The 19,858-nt window shown below is 35.7% G+C and overlaps 2 protein-coding genes across 3 annotated transcripts; both read left to right on the top strand.

Annotated features, from left to right (window-relative positions):
* The first annotated feature begins 1,759 nt into the window (after positions 1 to 1,759).
* On the top strand, positions 1,760 to 17,305 carry LOC127805626 (uncharacterized). Its single transcript, XM_052342377.1, has 6 exons — positions 1,760 to 1,927; positions 14,319 to 14,415; positions 14,517 to 14,597; positions 14,862 to 14,942; positions 16,602 to 17,080; positions 17,294 to 17,305. Exons 2-6 carry the CDS (start codon positions 14,340 to 14,342, stop codon positions 17,303 to 17,305), a joined length of 729 nt encoding a protein of 242 aa, XP_052198337.1. The 5' UTR covers positions 1,760 to 1,927; positions 14,319 to 14,339.
* Positions 17,306 to 17,345: 40 nt separating this feature from the next.
* LOC127805944 (ankyrin repeat-containing protein NPR4-like) lies at positions 17,346 to 19,105 on the top strand. Of its 2 annotated transcripts, none has more exons than XM_052342798.1 (5): positions 17,346 to 17,443; positions 17,532 to 17,645; positions 17,758 to 17,805; positions 17,924 to 18,360; positions 18,505 to 19,105. In XM_052342798.1, exons 1-5 carry the CDS (start codon positions 17,383 to 17,385, stop codon positions 19,093 to 19,095), a joined length of 1,251 nt encoding a protein of 416 aa, XP_052198758.1. In that variant the 5' UTR covers positions 17,346 to 17,382; the 3' UTR covers positions 19,096 to 19,105. The 2 variants fall into 2 exon arrangements, with proteins under 2 accessions (XP_052198758.1, XP_052198760.1); XM_052342800.1 differs by having other exon boundaries at positions 18,068 to 18,360.
* The last annotated feature ends 753 nt before the right edge of the window (positions 19,106 to 19,858 follow it).

A 19,858-nucleotide genomic window follows, 5' to 3' on the forward strand; every position in this document is an offset into this window, starting at 1 on the left:
CATACTAGAAAATCTATTTTTGTAATTTAAAAATATATTTTTTATAATTGTTATATATTTGGAAAAAAAATGTTTTTTAGTTTATAACTAGATTTCAAATTTTAAAAAAATATATATATAGAGTTTAGATAAAGAGAGAAGAGAACTCCTAAGGAAAAAAGTAATCAATTTACATTGAGAATTTTTAACAATAGGGGTGGCCTTGAGAGGACAGAGGAAATCCAATTAACTCTAACTCCTATTTGGGTAAATTGATCGATGTTGTTTTTCTTAAAAATTAATGGATTAGTTGTGCCGCCTAAGAAATAAAAATTAAAAAAATTTCCAGAAACAAAATAAATTATATGGGGTGCTATGTATGCCATTCAAATTAAATAAATACATAATTAAGAGATGTGACTTTGATTATAGTGTAAGTTGTGGCAACTAAATAAAGCATGACATCAACTAATCCATTACAACCTCATTACGATGCCGAGCTCAATTTCATAGACTGCATGGTCACTTGTCTTGGACAAAGTCATACAAGTTATTTTGTCTCTAATTGTATTGATTACATACTAATCAATTAAGATATTCGATTAACTCTAATTAATTTGATATTTATTATTCATGTATCATTATCAAAATGATCTTAGAAAGAATATTGTTGTCATAATCTAAATTGTGTTGGACCTAATCCATAATGGAGTAAAAAAAAACTTAAAAATATTATTTGATCCATGAACACATAAAAATGCAGACGGAGTACTGGAAATACATGGCATTGGGCAGAGCTGCTGCGAAGACAATTGGGAGAGCGCCAAGAAATTCTTTGAGAAAAACCAAGATGCAGTCACTGCCAATATCACTTCGAACCTAGAGAATGCACTGCACGTAGCACTCCAAGCACGAAACAAGGCAATCAATTTCTTGAAGAATTTGGTGGAAGAAATGCCGATTGAGGCCCTCGAACATAAAATTAATGTCTATGGCCAAAATGTAACTGAGAGCAAGTGTTTTGTACTAATCATGACATTCAAAGGCAATTTACAGCTGGCTACACCTAAGTAGAACAAAGTAACTTAGAGCAAGAATGTCTCCAAAGCATAAATCGGATGATTGAACGAGTAATATATTAGTATCAATTTAGTAATTTGTGAGTTCGTTTCCATTCTATACAATGGTCAAATATTCAACTTGCAATTTATTTTCTCTAATTTAATCAAAAATATAAACGTCGAGGACTGCACAAAAATAATTATCGGACTGCAATTTATTTGTTTTATTTTTACCGACGTTTAAAAAAACCAATAATTTGGGACCTAGCTACGACTTGCTATTTCACGTGGATTCCATTACGAGTGCGTGCCTATAATTCTACATGACAGCTGAAGAAAAGCCATCCACCAGTCATGTTGACATGAATAGATCCATTGGGATGAGAAAATTGTACCACCACTGACGGGGTCAGAAAATAATAGATGGGTCATGCACGAGCATCCATACAGCTAGGGTCTCGTTTGGGTACTCGTATCTTTTTTTTTTTTCTTTTTCTAATATATCACACTCTTTATTGATATACGATATATTTTTTGGTATTATGAATGCTGCACCCCGTCTCCTTATTTTCTCACTGCACCAAATTAAATATTGTGGAGAGCCTCTCAGCCGAAGCATGCGCGAAAGACACGGGTAGGTTTTTTGAATTATGACATGAAGTTAAAGCAGGCCAGACAACTAAGAAAAGTCAAATTTACTCTGAATTTCAGCCCTCCTCCAAAGAGATTATAAGAAAGGAGGGTCAAGAAATTGGCTGAGAGAGCTGGAGAAGTACTCCGATCCATCGTTGGGTTAGGTCCTGAAAGTCGGGAATAATTGGCTTTTGAAGCACACATCGAAGGGTTTCAAGTTTTCAAAGTAAAGGGTAAAGCACTAAAGCTACAAGGTTTGATATCCTCAAACTGCTTTAAAATCAATTGCATACGTTTCTGAAGCTATATATATATATATATGTGGATAGATATGTTGCTTTGACATAAGGTACATATTCAAGCTTCTTGTGCACTCTCTCTTCTTCGTCTGAAATGCTACAGTTTACATGTGATGTTTTCATGCTATAGCTACTCTTTTATTTTTGTCATGAATCATGGTTCAAGAAAATACGGGCAATCATGATTCATTGAAGCTTATATATATATACATACACACTCACATAAACGTAATTCCGACATGCATGCCGTCTGAGCTCTACTTGGGCAAAAGTAAAGAGGGCATTCATGTCGTCTTAGTTCTATTTGTTTGCATCCTTTAGTTGGCTTTTCTAGTGTGCATAGTATAACGCCCCGTTCTCACTCACGGGTGTTACCGACGATAATCTTTTGGATTCCTCGTCCCAAAGCCCGAATTTGAAGGGTAGACTATGTTTCATGACGAAACGCCCTAGGTGGGAACTAGGCTTCGTCTGACCCTTCGCTTACCCAGGATCCATAAACACCCTAGGACCTCGCGAGTTTCTTATAAACGAAGAAATAACCCGCTACACCGCCCAAGGGCTTCAAGATGCTTCTTAACATCGGGCTAGACTAAGGGGAAATTCATACTCAGAAAATCCTCCAAATTTCCAACATTTCATCACTCGGGGATTCCTTCGGGGAATTTTATAAATTTTCCTATAGCCCAAAATCTCCCAAAATTGGGCCCTATTGTTCCCCATTTTATTCCCCTGAATTTTGAAATTTTTTCCCTTTTTTTTTTTTTCGCGCGGGCCCTGCGGCCGGCTGGGCCCTCCCTAGGCCCGGCCGCGCGCTGCTTGGGGCGGCCGCACCCCGCCCTCGCACCCGCGCGGGCTGGCCCCAGCAGTGGCCGCGCAGCTGTGCGGGCCTGACCGCCCGCACCTGCGCGCCCGCGCGCACGCCCCCCCTGCTGCTGCCCGGCCTGCTGCTCCAAAAAAAAATCCAGCAGCCTCCTTCTTTGTTTTTTTTCCAAATTTCCAACACCCCAAAATGCCCAAATTCTCCAGATTTTCCTTTCCATATATACACATCAAAATGTACCATTTGGGCTTAAAGATACCCTTACACAAGGCATATACAAATTAAGCAAAAATTACACCATTTGAAAAAAATTATTTGAATTTCTTCATGCTCAAGCCTCTTTCTCTTGCCAAACCCTTCCATAGCATGCTTCAATACCTACAAGAGGTCAAAATAAACCTCATGAGCTCCAAGAACTCAGTAAGGGTGCAATGACATAAAGTATGAAAATTAACAATATAGATGCCAATACCATATGCAAGTGCCTAGGGTTCTAATACCTTAACCATTAAGGTTAAAGGCTTCAACATACCCACCCCAACACACAACTTCATGGCCATGAGTCTCATACACACAAGCATATGCAAAGCAAGAACAAAAATGTTAAAATGCATACAAGGGTCTTGCTAGCCACCATCCACTTGGGGTAGACATGGCCACGGTTCATGAACCGCCGGTTCCGGTTCATGAACCGCCGGTTCCGGTTCAAGAAATCTTTGAACCTGAATCGAATCGCCCAAGGGCGGTTTGGGACGGTTCGGTTCCGGTTCCGGTTCGTGCCGGTTCGGTCAACGGTTTGGACCGGTTCGGTCAACGGTTTGAGCCGGTTCGGTCAACGGTTTCTGTTCCGGTTCAAACCGAATTTTTTTAATTTTTTTTAAATATTGTTGTATTCAATTTTGGTCCTTGTTCCATTGTTCGGTTCGGTTTGGTTTCGATTTTTAATTGTTAAATGTAATTGTAAATATAAATATTCTTAACCATATTTTTAATAAAAAAATACTACTAAAAATTGAAGAAATATAAGTAATAATTTCATTAAAAATAATTAAAACAACTAAACAAGTATGTAATACAAGTAATTAATTTTTACAAATGTGAAAAATAAAAAATAAAAAATAGAATTAGACTTAATTTCATTAAAAAATAATTACAACAAAAATGTAATACAAGTAATTAATTTTTACAAATGTAAAAAAAAATAAAATATGGACTTGGATGAGTTGGATCCTACGCATCTTCATTGGAGTCGGAAGTCGCCGTTGTTGAACCATCATTAACCCATTCGTCAGATGATGATGAATGGATAAGTTCTTCTTGACGTCGCATGTTAGCTCTTTCCCAATCATCGAGGCAAACTTGAGCTTCCAATGATTCTGGAGACAATCTTGATCTTCTTTCGTCCAAAATATTGCCTCCACTACTGAATGTTTGTTCAACGGCTACAGTTGAAGCTGGAACTGCAAGAAGTTGACTTGCAATAATTGCAAGAGTTGGAAATGTCTCCTTGTGCCTTTTCCACCACTCCAAAATTTCAAAATTTAAACCTGTATCATTACCAAACTCAAAAACTGTGATTAGATAAGTTTCGAGCTCCGAATGTGAGCTCGATCTAGGTTTTTTCCTCCTTTGATCTAAAAATTTATGACCCCATTTCATTGGTTGGGAGGAAGAGGAATGCGAAGCCATGGATGGAAATGATTCTTCACTACTAGGAGCAATAACATATGCTTCATATAATTGATTGCATAAAGTTCTAACCTTAGAAATTATAATATTCACATCAATTTCTTCATTATTTTCTAATCCTAACAACGAATAATAGTTAGACAAACACTCAATTAAACCATCAAATTTACACCTAGGATCAAATACCATAGTAACAAGAGAAATTTCAGGAATAAATTGATAATAACGTAACCATTTTTCTCTCATTTCTAAAACAGCATGACAAATTTCTTCAACATTAATTCCTTCCATTAATACACCGGCCACATTCATTGCTTCTATTAAAAATTGATGTGAAGTTGGTTTATAAACACTACTAAGTGTATGAGTAGCATCATTAAAAATTCGTAAAATATTCAAAATTGAACTACAAACATTCCACATAGTTGGAAAAATAGGATATTGTGGAATATAATTTGCTGCAAAAGAACACAATAAATCTTTATATTCAAAAGATTGATTAAGTAATTTAAAAGTTGAGTTCCAACGAGTAGGGACATCTTTTGAAAAACGTTTTGGGGTTTGACCATTGGAGGTGCAAAAATGTGCCCATGCTTTTGCAGTTCGAGGGTGTACCCAAATATAAGAAATAACATTTCTAATTGGATCTAAATAAGAATTAAGTGACTTAATACCATCTTGAACACATAAATTTAAAACATGGCATGCACATCTAACATGAAAAAATCTTCCATCAAAATTTGGTTGGCAAATTCTTTTCAATTCATTAATAGAAGCAGTATTAGCCGATGCATTATCAAAAGAAATTGAAAAAATTCTATTAACTAATCTATATTCTTGTAAAATTTGTTGAATTAATCTACAAATATTTTCAGCATTATGACTTTCATCAAAACATCGATACGCAAGAATTCTTTTTTGTAAAACATAATTTTCATCAACCCAATGACAAGTAATACCCATATATGAATGAGTTTGCCAATGATCACTCCAAATATCACTACAAATAGAAACATTAATATTATTGTTTTGAAAATATGTTATCAATTCAATTTTTGAGTTTTTAAACAATTTTAACAAATTCCTTTTCAAAGTATTTCTAGGAATTGATTTAAAACTAGGATTAACAAAGTTTTGACAAAATCGAGTAAAACCTAATTTTTCACCAAAACTAAAAGATAAATGATCAATTGCTACCATTTCAGCTAAACCAGACCTACAATTAGCTTCATTATAATGAAATAATTGAGGAGAGTTTGAAGAGGTAGCAAACCCGGATATTTGTGTTTGATCGCGGCTCAATCCAACCTTGAGCGGGTGCTTTGTTTGCAAATGTCGGGCGAAAGTACCATATCCACCTCCTTGCTTGAATTTGTATACCTGATTACAATAATTACAAGATACATCAAATTTACCATCTCCTTTTGGTGTTTTCTTGAAATGAATATTAAAAATATCAGAAGTAGAAATTTTTCCACCTCCCTTTTGTTGAGTTTCACTCTCTTGTGTTTGAAAATTTTGAGCTTCAAACTCAACATTTTCAACATTTTCAAAATTTCTACCTTCACTTGCCATTTTTTTGAAAAAAGTATGATAATAAAAAAATATAATAATGATAAAATAATATAGTAACAAGTAATAAATAATTAACAATATAATTGAATAAATTGATAAATAACAAAATGAGAAGATTGAAGAAATTGAAATTGAAATATTAAATGAGAGACAAAATTGAGAGAATAATAGCTTGAGACTTGAGAGAGAGAGAGAGAGAGAAAGTGTGAAAAATGAGTGGGGGAGGGAGGGGTATATATAGATAGGAATTATAAAATTAAAAAAAAATTAATAAAATTGGCAGCCAACGGTCCAATTTGGACCGTTGGGGTGGGGGGGAGGGGGGCTTGTTCCGGTTCCCCGGAACCTTGAACCGGAACCGGACCGAATTTCGCCGGTTCAGTCCGGTTCCGGTTCAGCCGGTTCCGGGTCCGGTTCAATTTTGGCCATGTCTAACTTGGGGCTTTCCCCTTACCTCAATACTTCATGGATCTTCAAGTTTCCAACAACTTCAAGCCTCCAAAATCACTTCCCTTAATTTCCTGAAACTCCTTCATGAAAAACAAGCCTAGGATCATAAAGAGATCCTTTAAAAATGAGAAATACAAGAAAATTATATAACTTTTACCTCTAGGCTTCTTGGACTTCTTCTTCTTCTCCTTTTTCTTCTTCTTCCTCTCTTCTTCTTTTGCTTGAATGGGAGAACTCTCCCATCCCTATACCTCTCTCATATATATATATATATATATCTTACACTTTTCTCCCAACCTCCAAGGTTTAATATGAACCTTTGGATCTCTCTTGAAATGGGAGAATTAATCCCCACCTCTCATTAAAATCCTTATTCTTCCATTTACATAACATACCACATATATATGTATGCATATATATCTTGAAAGTCAAGCCTCCCAACACCATCATCACACTCTTTAATGGCTTGAGTGACTAAAATCACATAATATCTCTTTAAATTAATCCCTCATTTTCACTCATAAATGCTTGACCATTTTCTTTTCTTTTTGCATTTTTCTTTTAGGCAACATAATGATTGCCCTTAATAAATGCTTGAAAGACCACTTTACTTTCCTTTTTGAATTATCTTAATTCACTTTATCTTCTCCCAACATCCACATATATATGATCATGTATGGCTCCACCCATGCACATACACATACATACATGATCTTTCTTCCCAAGACTATGCCAAGTGTCATCACTAGACACCTACTTGGCCTCCAATCCTTAATCTTGGCCATTAGATCATGTCTTCCATCACAAGACACAATTTTTCTTTTCCAATTAATTTCTTTTCTCTTCCAACATCATAAAGGCCTTCACTAATGATGAGAGACATAAATATTTTCTTTTGGAATTAAAGAAAAGCCACCATCATTGCCTCATTAAATGCTTTAGTGACTAATAATCTTTTTCCTTTAAAATTTCTTTAATCACTCATATATTCCCAAAATATCTACACAATACACATGCCCATAGATACACTTATGCACAACCCTTTACACATGCACATATATACATGCATGTCTCCCATGACCAAAACCTTGTCAAAATCACCATTAAGACTCCCTTGCTCGATTTATTTACCAAAATTAATTTCTAACTTTTCACTTCAAGGTCAGATTCATCCCAACACCTAGTTGGGACTTCTGTCCATACCAAAGCCGCTTCCATCATGCTAGCCTCACAACACCTGACCACCTTTCAGGCTCCAGCACTTTGTCGGAGGCTATCGGCAAAACCTATGGCCCATTCGGTATTTTTCGCTGTATTATAGCGATACCGAAAATTGTCTCTAGTCCAACTTCTCTTGACACCAAAAATCATATCTCGGGACGCTCACTCGTCCCATGCCTTTATTCCAGGTCATCCGAGTCCCGAGGCCTTCCCTGCAGTCGATTCGGCCATTTTTATTGCTACCCCGCTGCTCACAACCACCCTTGGCTTCTCACACCATTCAAGGGCCTATTAAATGTAGCTAAAATTCTTACTCCCAGCACTAGGCAATACCTAAGGTCTATACCCAACCTCTTATCGGGTCTTACTGCCCAAATTACCAAAATACTCCTGCCTCGATATTATGATACCGGCCTAAGCCCTTCCATCTCAAGGGCCTTCTTGGGCTTTCCTTTCATTTTTCTAACACTGGTAACACAGGGTGTTACACATAGCCTACAAGCTACTACATGCACTTGAGGTTTACCAGCGTGATGCTCAGAACTGTGAAAGAAAGGTTGTGGGTATGGCTTTTTTAGGGCAACTCAACTGCATTTGTGGCCCTAGAATTTGTTTGGTGATCCTTTAATAATATAAATAAATATTAAAAATTATTTAAAATTTACTTTTTTTGTTTTTTAAAATGTAAAATTACTAATTAAAATTTTATATTCATGTTTAAAAAGTAAATATTTTTTAATTGTCAATATAATTAATTTACTTAATTTTTTTTACAACATGGTTGAACGTAAATTGTAACCCCTTGGCCATCTTCTCTCTTTCTCTTTCTCTTCTGCGTTAGTGCATGACAAATTTCTTTCTCTTTCTCTTCCACGTGAGTGCGTGACAGACTGACCATGTCTCCTCCACCTCTGGCCATCTAGCATCCCTTGGTGGTGTTCCTGCCGTTCTTGGTCCTCCACTACCTCCACCGTCAGGCGTCCCTTGGTTTCATTCCCTCTGTCCTCAATCCTTTAACAACATCTCTCTCTCTTTCTCTTCCGCGTGAGTGCGTGATCGACTAACCATGTCTCCTCCACCTCTAGCCATTTAGCATCCCTTGGCTTGTTCCTCTCGTTCTCAATTCTTCACCATCTCCGGTGTCGGGCATCCCTTGGTCTCATCCCTCCTGTTTTCGGTCATTCAGCATCTTTTCTCTCTCTTTCTCTCCCACGTGAGGGCGTGACCGCATTTCCTCCGCTTCCGGTGTCCTTTGCTCATCTTTCTCCCTCTCTCTCTCTTTCTCTCTCTCTTTCCGTCATCCGCTGTAATACCCAAGAACTTTAGGTTATTTAAGAAATGAGTATTTTATTAAAAAAATGAATTGGAGGGAAAATAGATATTAGAATAGTTCGAGAAATTGACTAAATAGACACTACAAGGAGTACCCTAGAACCGAGATGCCTAAAAGAAATGATATGGTATTGTCGAGTATTACGAGAAATGATTTATGGCATCGAAAGAAAATGGATCAGAAATAATTTTCGGTACAACTAAAATACAACTATGAGTTAGGTTGTAAAATCGAATAATCGTAAGAGACTCCCGAAATGAAAATGAAAGCCTCAAGAAGCTTCGATTCATCGAGTAGAGCAACCCTTCAATAATTTTTAGAAGAAATGAATGGGTTTACAGCTAAAATAGATATTTTAGCCTAAATGCAATTTTCCAAAATTACCCAATGAGGGTCAAAATGTCATTCTTCTGAAAGTTTCAAAGGAGAAATGAAAGGATTAAGACTTGAGGGATTCAATAGAAGTTATCAAAAGTTGAGGGGTTATGTGAAAAATGACCAAAGTGGGAAAACCAAAATCAGTGGGGCAAAATTGCAAAAACTCAAAAATGGTAGCAATGAGAAACCAACCAGGCCACTGGCGGTCGCCGACCGGGCATTTCGGCCATGGGGGTCGTACGAGGGTTGGTTGGGGATGCTTGAGGATCAAGCTTGGGCTGACAACAACCATAACGATGCTTCTGTGCATGATGCCAACCTTAGGTTGGTACTCTCGCTTGAATCGTTTCAGTCTTCTTGTTCGTGATAATAGTCTCGGATCGGTACTCTTGTCTAAAAGATGTACAATAGGAAATTAGAGTCATCGCTCGCCATAGAACCATGCAATGCAACACATAAAATGCATGACGTTGTAAGCATAAACGTGATAGAAAAAACCCCATAAGCCAGGCACCAGGCCATGCTTCACTCACATAGTAATACACATTTAATGTAGTGCTCGTGCACCTAGACACTCTAAAATGCACGTGCCCAAGCATTCATGTAATATGGCCCCATTAATGCAATTCCCGAATCCCAACACACATTATCAACATGAGATTGTAATTAAATAAATATTAAATTCACATACGAAAGATCCAAGGCCCACAACGGCCACACACTCACCTATCTGGAACCTAACCCAACCAGGTATGGCATCATTCCCAAAAAATAGAGGCGATACGAAGGCTCATGACGGACAAAAATAAGTATTGCAGAGGGTCACTTAAATTGAACTACCGACAACATCTCGTCAATAACTCACAAGTTTAGTATACAAAATCGAGTCAGGGTAAGAGAGGGAATAAAATATGTAAACAACAGGAACTTGCGTAGGGATTAAAGAACACCAAGAGAAGATTAGAAACTTACCTTGAAATAGTCGATTTCAATCTTCCCTACACTCTCGCAGTAAAGTAATATTTTTTATAAAAAATAATAAAATTATAGTCCAAAATAATTAAATCTAATCGTGTAAAATTTGTAATTTAACCACACAAAACTTCATGTAATTTTTTCATTTACCTAACTGTCTTAGCTTTCAATTGCATAAAAATTTCCTCCACTCCTTAATTTGCTCATCTTCGCGTTGCTTCCGCTCGAGCTCCCCCTTCTCCTCCCTGTTTGCAACCCAATTCTTGCTTCCTATTTATGTTTCTAATGTGCCTTGGCCACTAAGCTTCCTTCCTTCCCAAGTTAATCAATTTTCAACTCTCTTAAACCATCATCATTAGCTTCATATGGCCCCAACTACTTGGCCCATTTTAGACCACAATTTCTGCCCAAAGTCAAATAATATTACTTGATTTATTTAGCTGATTTTCCAAGGAAAAAGTAGTGAGATTTGGAGTACAAAATCACCAAAAGAAGCTGCTGGAAGCTGTCGGCTGAAGCAGCCGCTTGGCTGCTTAATTGGGCGCCTAAACGGCGCCGTTTTGGTGCCTGGCTGCTGAAAGATTCTAGCAGCCTTTCTCCAAACAGGATTATGCTACACGAACTAACAGCTAGACAAACGGGTGGACAACTGCAACAAAATTACAGATGTATCCTCAATTTAAATTACAAATATATCCTTAACTTTTCAGCTCAAATTGAATACCCAGGTTCTTCTTCCTCAACTACTTTTTCCTTCTCTCTCTTTCTCTCCCCCACTGCATTCTGTCATTTATATATGGCCGCCCAGTTTCTTCTTCTTCTTCTTTTCTCTCTCTCTTTCTCTCCCCCACTGCATTACGTCATCTATATATGGCCGCCCAGTTTCTTCTTCTTCTTCTTCTTCTTCTTCTTCTTCTCTCTCTCTCTTTCTTTCTATTTTTCCTTCCCCCTTTTCTCTCGTCTACTACGCTTCTTATGGTCACCATTCACCTTCGACGCAGTCGTACTTGCTGTGCCTCCATCACATTTGCCATCGTTGAAGCTTCCGCCATCAACGGTTTTTATCGTTGTTCGCCTCTATTGCAGCCTCTATCACCATCCGCCTTTGCCATTTCAGCCACCACCGACGTCTCCACCTCCTTCTCTCTCTCTCGCCCGTGACTTCTCCTTTCCTATCCATGTTCATTGTTTCCTGCCGTCCGTCGCCATTGCAGTGATTTTATATACAACTTAGTATGAATATATCTTGATAAAACTTAGTATTTATTTTTAACTTTCATAGAGATTTTATTTACAACTTATATAATAAGCTCCTCATTAAAAACAAAGATTAAAAGGAACCATCCATCATCATCAACAGCAGCAGCAGCACAAGAACAACCCAAATAAACCCATTGAAATATTCAATTCATTATTCATGGCAACCATTGAAATATTCAATTCGTAGCATTTTTGTATACTGTTAATCATTCTGAAAACTCGCTTCGAGAATCGGACATTATTGATTCTGAGCTTCCTTAAAATATCTCTGACTAAAGATCAAAAAATGTAGAGTAATCTGATAAATTTTCTGAGACAAAGATGCTCAGAACAAGCAAGAAATATTCAATTCGTTGCATTTTTGTATACTGTTAATCGTTCTAAAAACTCGCTTCTAGAATCGGACATTATCGATTATGAGCTTCCCTAAAATATCTTCGACTAGAGATCAAAAAATGTAGAGTAATCTGATAAATTTTCTGAGACAGAGATGCTTAGAACAAGCAAGATTAGATCCATCTGCAAACAATTCTGGCTTCTATTCTAACGTTGATTCTGAATTTGGTATTGCGAAACTAGGTTCCTCGGTGGAATTTCTAGGTTGTTCGACTCTAGGAACAACATTTTTCAAGTTAATCTCGAGTAAATCTTCCTCATCCCTTGTTTTTTCTCTTTTGGACTAAAAAATTTTCCTAGAAAATTTACCAAGAAGCGTTTGAACGCAAGAGACATTAGAAGTCGAAATCGCTTTCGAACCTTCGACTTCTCCAAATTTCAGGGCGTTTCTGTCAGATGGAGCGTAGCAGACGCCAACAAAAACGAGAAGAAAGAGATAAAAGGGGACCGACAACGGCAACACCGCAACGTCACGCTAGAGATGGATACGTTGTGGAGAAACAGAGTGAGAGAGACAGAGTAGGTGAAGGGGCGGGTGAATGGGACCATCTTGCTAGTGAGGACTGACGGCGGCAACACCATAATGTCATGCTAGAGGTTTTCAAGCAGTGGAGATATAGAGAAAGAGATTTTCGATGGAGAGAGTGAGAGGAACAAATTGGGTCGTTTGAAGAGAAAGAAAGAGGGTGGAGGGAATAAGTGGGCGGGGATTCAAATTATTTTACTTTCAAATTATCGCGATAATTTGACTTTCAAAATATCGCAATAATTTAGAGTTGTCCACCTGTTTGTCTAGTTGTTAGTTCATGTAGCATAATCCCTCCAAAAAATTCAGCCACATCCCTGCTTATTTTATATATAAGCAACCTGTTAATACTTAAAACTAACTTCCACTTCCTCAAATGTACTTTTTAACCCCACAATTTCTGAAGACTATCACTTACACTCCATATTAATAATTACATTTATGCTCTGATTTTATCAAATATTTGTCAATTTTCTCAAAATAATATGAATTAAAATTTTCCCTTAAATCCTCAAATACTAAAATTAATAATTATTATTTATTCCAAAAATTCCAGAATGTTACAAATCTTCTTCATTTTTCTTCATCACTAATTCTACTTTTCCCTTTCCTTAATATGCAAATTTGTGTGTTTTTTTTTTCACTTCTTCCTTTTCCATACTTTTTCTTCTCTCTCCTAAATTCTCTAATGCCTCTTCTTTCTCTTGTAAATGACATCCAATGGTGTTTAAATTTTGATCCAAACCAAAAAAATTGATTTGCACTATAATTGATCCAGTCCAATATTGGGTGGACCTTGATTAAGTCCTTAGTCCTAGTGTTGGAGATAACTAGTTTTCGATCCAATACCAGTCCAGAACTAAAAATTGATTATGAGTATAAATAATTTTAAACTATTGTTTATAATAATAAATAATACTGAATATTAATAAATTGGTTAAGAGTTATTAATAAGAATGTCTAATTTATTTATTTTTTAATTCACTTTATGGAGTTAAAAGTTAAATTTAGAATGTTGCATTATATTGATTCTTATTTGTATTTTGTTTTATAAAAAATGTTGTTTGGACAATATATATATATATATATTTAAATATGTATACATTTTTATTAAATTTTATATTAAAAACAAAGAAGAAAAAGAGTTTGGACAAGTTAGGGCCAAACTAGTCTGGTCAATTACTCTAATATTGGATCCAAAATTTTTAGAAAGTTCGATCCTAAATTGTCTCAATTTAAAATCAATCAAAATGAATAAACACTTCTAAAGCGATCCAAAGCTCATTCTCCGGCAAAAGGTTCAACATCTCCAGACAAAAGCTACATCTCCAATAAAAGTGCTTATCAAGCATCTCCTATTTCTACTTGTCACCCCCACTTCCATTAGGTCTCCAATAGACAATTACTTCCATTATGTATAAAGTTTAGATAAAGAGAGAAGTGAACTCTTAAGGAAAAAAAATAATCAATTTACATTGAGAATTTTTTTAACAATAGGGGTGGCCTTGACAGGAGAGGGGAAATCCAATTAACTCTACTCCTATTTGGCTAAGTTGATTGATGTTGTCTGTGTTAAAAATTAAAAAAAAAAATTCAAAAACAAAATAAATTATGTGGGGTGCTATGTATGTGACTCAAATTCAAATTATAAGATATCTAACCAAACTTTTCCAATTAAATAGATGCATAATTCAGAGAAGTGGCTTTGATTGGAGTGCAGATTGTGGCAACGTAATAAAGCATGGCATCAACTAATTCATTACAAGCTAATTATGATGCCGAGCTCGATTTCATAGACTGCATGGTCACTCGTCTTGGTAATTAAGCTCTCAAAGTCATTAATAATTAGTTGGTTAGTTAATTTGCATCACCATGTATTTTCTCCTTGATTATTATTTACCTTTCTTAATTTTTGTAGTTGACCGAGGCTACATTAAGCGGGACGCATTGAACCAATTCTGCTCTGAAGGGAATCTTCAACCTGAGCCTCCCGTTCAAGGTACATTTTCATCAATTTGAAGAATGTGAAAAATACTAAACAAAAACAAAGAAGGCAGACTACATAATTAGTTGGTTGTGGCAACGTAATTAAGCATGGCATCAGTACAAGCTCCTTATGATGCTGAGCTCGATTACATAGACTTGATGGTCACTCGTTTTGGTAATTAAGCTCTCAAGTGATTAATAATTAGCTGGTTAACTAATTTGCAGCATCATGCATTTCTCCTAATTAATTATTGTTTACCTTTCTTAATTTTTGTAGCTGACCCAGACTACAGAGAGCCTCAAATATCGATGCAAATCTTCACTGAAGAGAATCATCAACCTGCGCCTCCTATTCAAGGTACATCTTCATCAATTTGAAGAATATGGAAAATACTAAGCAAAAATAAAGAAGGCGGATAATTTTAGAAATTTGAAGTATTAAGAGAAATTTGAAGTATCAAGCAAAAATAAAGGAATATGCATTTCTCCTATTCAAGGTACATCTTCATCAATTTGAAGTATTAATTTTTGGTTACAAGATGGAGAGAGTGATGTTAGAATTGTCATCATTTCTGGGATGGGTGGAATTGGCAAGACAATCATTGCCAAATTTATATACAACTTAAATTTCTCAAAATTTGATTGTAGCAACTTCTTGGCAGATACAAGAGAAATTTCCAGACAGCAGAATGGGTTAATTCATTTACAAAGGCAACTTCTTTAAGATATTTTGAAGGTAGCAGCTTCTTGGCAGATATAAGAGAAATTTTCAGACAACAGAATGGCTTAATTCGTTTACAAATGCAACTTCTTTCAGATATTTTAAGAGGCAGAAAGCAAAAAATAAACAGTGTTGATGAATGGATTGTTAAGATTAAAGAGATTATTGGTTCTAAAAGGTTTTTATAGTTCTTGATGATGTAAATAAACAGAGCAATTAGATGCAGTCTTTGGAATGCAGTAGTGGCTTTCTCTAGGTAGTAAAATGGTCATAATCACTAGACATGAGGTTTGCTAAAAACTCGTGAATATTGCAAAGTATACAGGGTAGAGGAGTTGGACCACCATTAATCCTTAGAGCTTTTCAGTTGGTATGTCTTTGGACAAAACCATCCTATTGATGGTTATTTGGTGGACTAAGAAAAGGTAGTAGTGTTTTGCAAAGGGCTTTCGTTAGCTATTCAGACAAGCAAAGATGTTTGGAGAAGCCAACTACAAAAATTGAAAACAATTCCTGACTCTAAAATTTTTGAAAAACTCAAACTAAGTTGTAACTCTTTACAAGATAACCACGACAAAGATTTATTCCTTGATATTGCTTGGTTTTTTGTTGGAAAGGATAAAGATCTCACAGTTACAATCCTAGATAGATGTGATTATTACACAGTGGTTGGTATTCAAAATCTCATTGACACAAGGTACATTTTTATCAATTTGAAGAATGAAGAAAATACTAAGCAAAAATAAAGAAGGCAGACAATTTTAGAAATTTGATTTCAATGATAACTGTGAATATTATTATTAATTATCTTTAATGAGATAAGATTGTCAATTTAAATATGCATAGTTTTCTCAATTACAAATAGATTTTTGATAACAATGATCTAATTATTTAGCATATAATATATTACTTTATTTAAGATAAATGACGAGGATAGACGAATCCTTATTCTATTATAGTATTACTTTATTACTTTATTTAAATATGCATAGTTTAGAATTAAAACTATGCATATTATAGTCGTCATTTATTTAAGATAAATGATGAGTATAATATATTACTTTATTTAAATATGTATAGTTTTAGTCAATTATTTAGATTTCTTTGTTTTACTTTATTCCTAACAATTAATTAATTATCCCAACAAGTTAAGAATTTTTCTTTATTACTTTATTCTTTGGTTAGACACTACAAAATGACGATGCAGTTTAATTACCCCAAGAAAGAAAAACGAATCATTTTTCCTATAAAAAAACTTTAAAATATTATTTGATCCATGAACACATAAAAATGCAGATGACAAGAAGGATGAGTACTGTAAATACATAGCATTGCACAAAGCTGCTGTGGAAGGCGATTGGGAGAAGGCCAAGAAATTCTTCGAGAAAAACCAAGAAGCAGTCACTGCCAATATCAACTCGGACCTGGAGAATGCCCTACACGTAGCAATCCAAGCAGGAGGAAACAAGGCAATCGATTTCGTGAAGAATTTGGTGGAAGAAATGACAATTGAGGACCTCGAACATAAAAATGTTTCTCGCCAAACTGTACTTATGTACGCTGCTGGTGCTGGTAACACGCGTGCTGCGGTTATTCTGGTGGAAAAACATCCCCGATTGTTGTATATTTGCGACGACGATGGGACTCTACCGGTCCACATGGCCGCCTCATATGATCGCAAGGATACTTTTCAATACTTGTTGTCAAAGACTCAAGACGAGAATGATGGTGTTAGGCCCTTTGCAGGTGAATCCGGGGTTGAGCTTGTTAGACAAGTAATATTTTCCGGATACTACGGTGAGAACCTACAACAGTACTCTCACATGCATCTATCTATTTGTATATATATATATATATATATATATAAATAAATAGTCAAACAAATAAATATATGTATAATGTTACTCTTACAACTGATTTATTTGTTTAACTATATATATATATCATCTCTTGTAATGCTTGTTAATTTAATTTGTTTAATCAAGTAGACGAGGCCCTAAAATTGATTGATCGGTATCCCGAACTGGCAAAAGTAAAACTTCCCAGCGGTGATGGTGTTTTATCAGCAATTGCTTTGATGGAGTCGGCGTTCAAAAGTGGGAGTCATTTATCCTTTTGGGAAAATGCTATCTATTCTTGTAAGGATATCACTTTTTCAATAAATCCTCTTCTTTCAGCTGTTTGTGCAAGAAGCTTAATTAATTAAATTATGTGCTTTTATTCAAGGTGTTCCAGTGAAGTTGGACAAGTATGCTAAAGAAGGTAGCAGAACTGACATTGAGAACCCACTACCAAAACATAATTTGGCTCAAACTTTTGTGCGAAGTTTCTACATTCCAGGTTTTTTAATTGTACAAAAAATTAAACTAGTTTGTGCAAGGGCACGTTTCAAATTCTGCTCAGATAAATTAGTTTTCCTAATTGATTTAATTGCTTTGATGATAACTTGCAGTGAGCCAAAGATTCCAAGCCATGCTTTACAAAGTCTTGGCGTTCTTAGGTAACGTTATTAATTCAACTTACACATGGATTAATTTCTAGTTTAATTAGTTGTAACAATTGATTTTGGCTGAAATTTAATTACCGCATTCATTCTTGACTTAATTTTGCAACTCTAGTCCCTCACATTAAACACATCGGGGAGAAAAAACAAGCGCATTATCAGGCAGCTCGGCTCGTGAAATTGTCGTGCCAGCAAATTTCAACTCTAAATGACTACAAGACTTACGAATCAATTGTGATAGGTTCATTGCTTCTCGCAGCAAAATTAGGAGTTAAAGAGGTGGTGGAAGAAATGTTGGATTCGTTTCCGAATGCAGTTTGGTTTTCCGATGATGAATCTCATTCTGTATTCCAATTGGCAATTTTACATCGTCAGGAAAAAGTTTTCAACATCATATATCAGATGGATCAATGTAAACATGTCCTGTTCCACGAAGTTGACAATGAAAACAACAATATGCTGCACTTGGCGGCGAGACTGGCACCTCCAAGCAAACTAAATCGTATTCCTGGCGCAGCACTTCAAATGCAACGTGAGTTGCAATGGTATAAGGTAATTAACTCATTTTAATTTGGTTTAATGATTATTTAGGAAAGCATGACTTAGAATCTTACATGCACGACGATCAATCTTAAATTTGAGCTTACTGATGATTAAAGAAGACAAAACACTTTTTTAATTACACTTCTCAATCAGGAAATCGAGAAATTTGTGCCACCCAAATATAGACTGCAGAGAAACAGGGATGGAAAAATTCCCGCAATACTATTTACTACAGAACACAAGGACCTAGTACGTGAAGGGGAGAAATGGATGAAAAATGCAGCAAATTCATGCACAATTGTGGCATCCCTGATTGCCACTATAGCGTTTGCAGCTGCAATCACTTGTCCTGGCGGCAATGAGGATAGTACTGGCCTCCCGATTTTCTCTAAAGAAGGTGCATTCACCATCTTTTCCATTTCAAATGCATTATCTTTATTCACTTCCGCCTCTTCTCTATTGATGTTCTTGTCCATCTTGACTTCACGATATCAAGAAGACGATTTTCTTTATGTTCTTCCCAAGAGACTGATAATTGGTCTTGTCACCTTGTTTCTCTCCATAACAACCATGATGGTAGCCTTCACTGCTACTCTCTATCTTGTGGTGGGCAAATACGAGGAAAGGATACTAATTCCTGCAACAGTAGTAGCTAGTGTTCCAATCTATATTTTCACGTCCTTGCAGTTCCCCCTCCTCTTGGATCTAATCTATTCCACATATGGTACCATTTTTGGCAAATAGTCCTAGTATTCATACCTCCTCCATTAGATATGGTCACTGTTTGGCAGGGGCATTGATAAGGTTGGGTCTGTTTTGTAATCGAAAATTTCTATGTTTCATAGACATTAAACATAAACAAGATCATGAAATTTGTATGGCTTCATGTTAGTTTGTATACTATGAAATGTTAGTTAATTTATACATAAATGATAAATATCATAAAGATAAATACCTAATTAGCAGTGAAAAATTTCAAATATTTAAAATTTATTTTGCCACAAACCTCATCAGACTTTCAGATCAGGTGCACACTCGCAGGACGAAAAGTGCACTCTACTCGCAACTCAAATACCCACTCTTCTAATAAAAACACTCATAAAATATGATACTCAGTGAATTTCTATAAAATCTTATCTGATAAGGTTTATGAGATGAAAATCAACTAGAATTCAAATTTTAAAATTATCTCACTTAGGGATAATTTTATTTTAGGATGAAACTCATATCATCTTGCTTTAATCCTGATTAGATTCACTCATCTTCATTGCTTTTGAATATTAATTATAATATTTATCTACATCTCTCACTCGAGTATGATGAGTCAACTAATACCCTAAGTATGAGTATAACCTCTCTTATTAGAGTAGAGTTTTATACGATAAAATGGGCCATGTGGTCTGTGAGGTATAATTGAGAAAAAATAGGAGCAAAATATTCATAAGAGAGTCTTTAGTTTCAATATGATGAAACATCTCACTGTACCTCAACTTAATATTATTTCATG

The sequence above is a fragment of the Diospyros lotus genome, chromosome 7 (assembly GCF_014633365.1).
Source record: "Diospyros lotus cultivar Yz01 chromosome 7, ASM1463336v1, whole genome shotgun sequence".
Taxonomy (NCBI): domain Eukaryota; kingdom Viridiplantae; phylum Streptophyta; class Magnoliopsida; order Ericales; family Ebenaceae; genus Diospyros; species Diospyros lotus.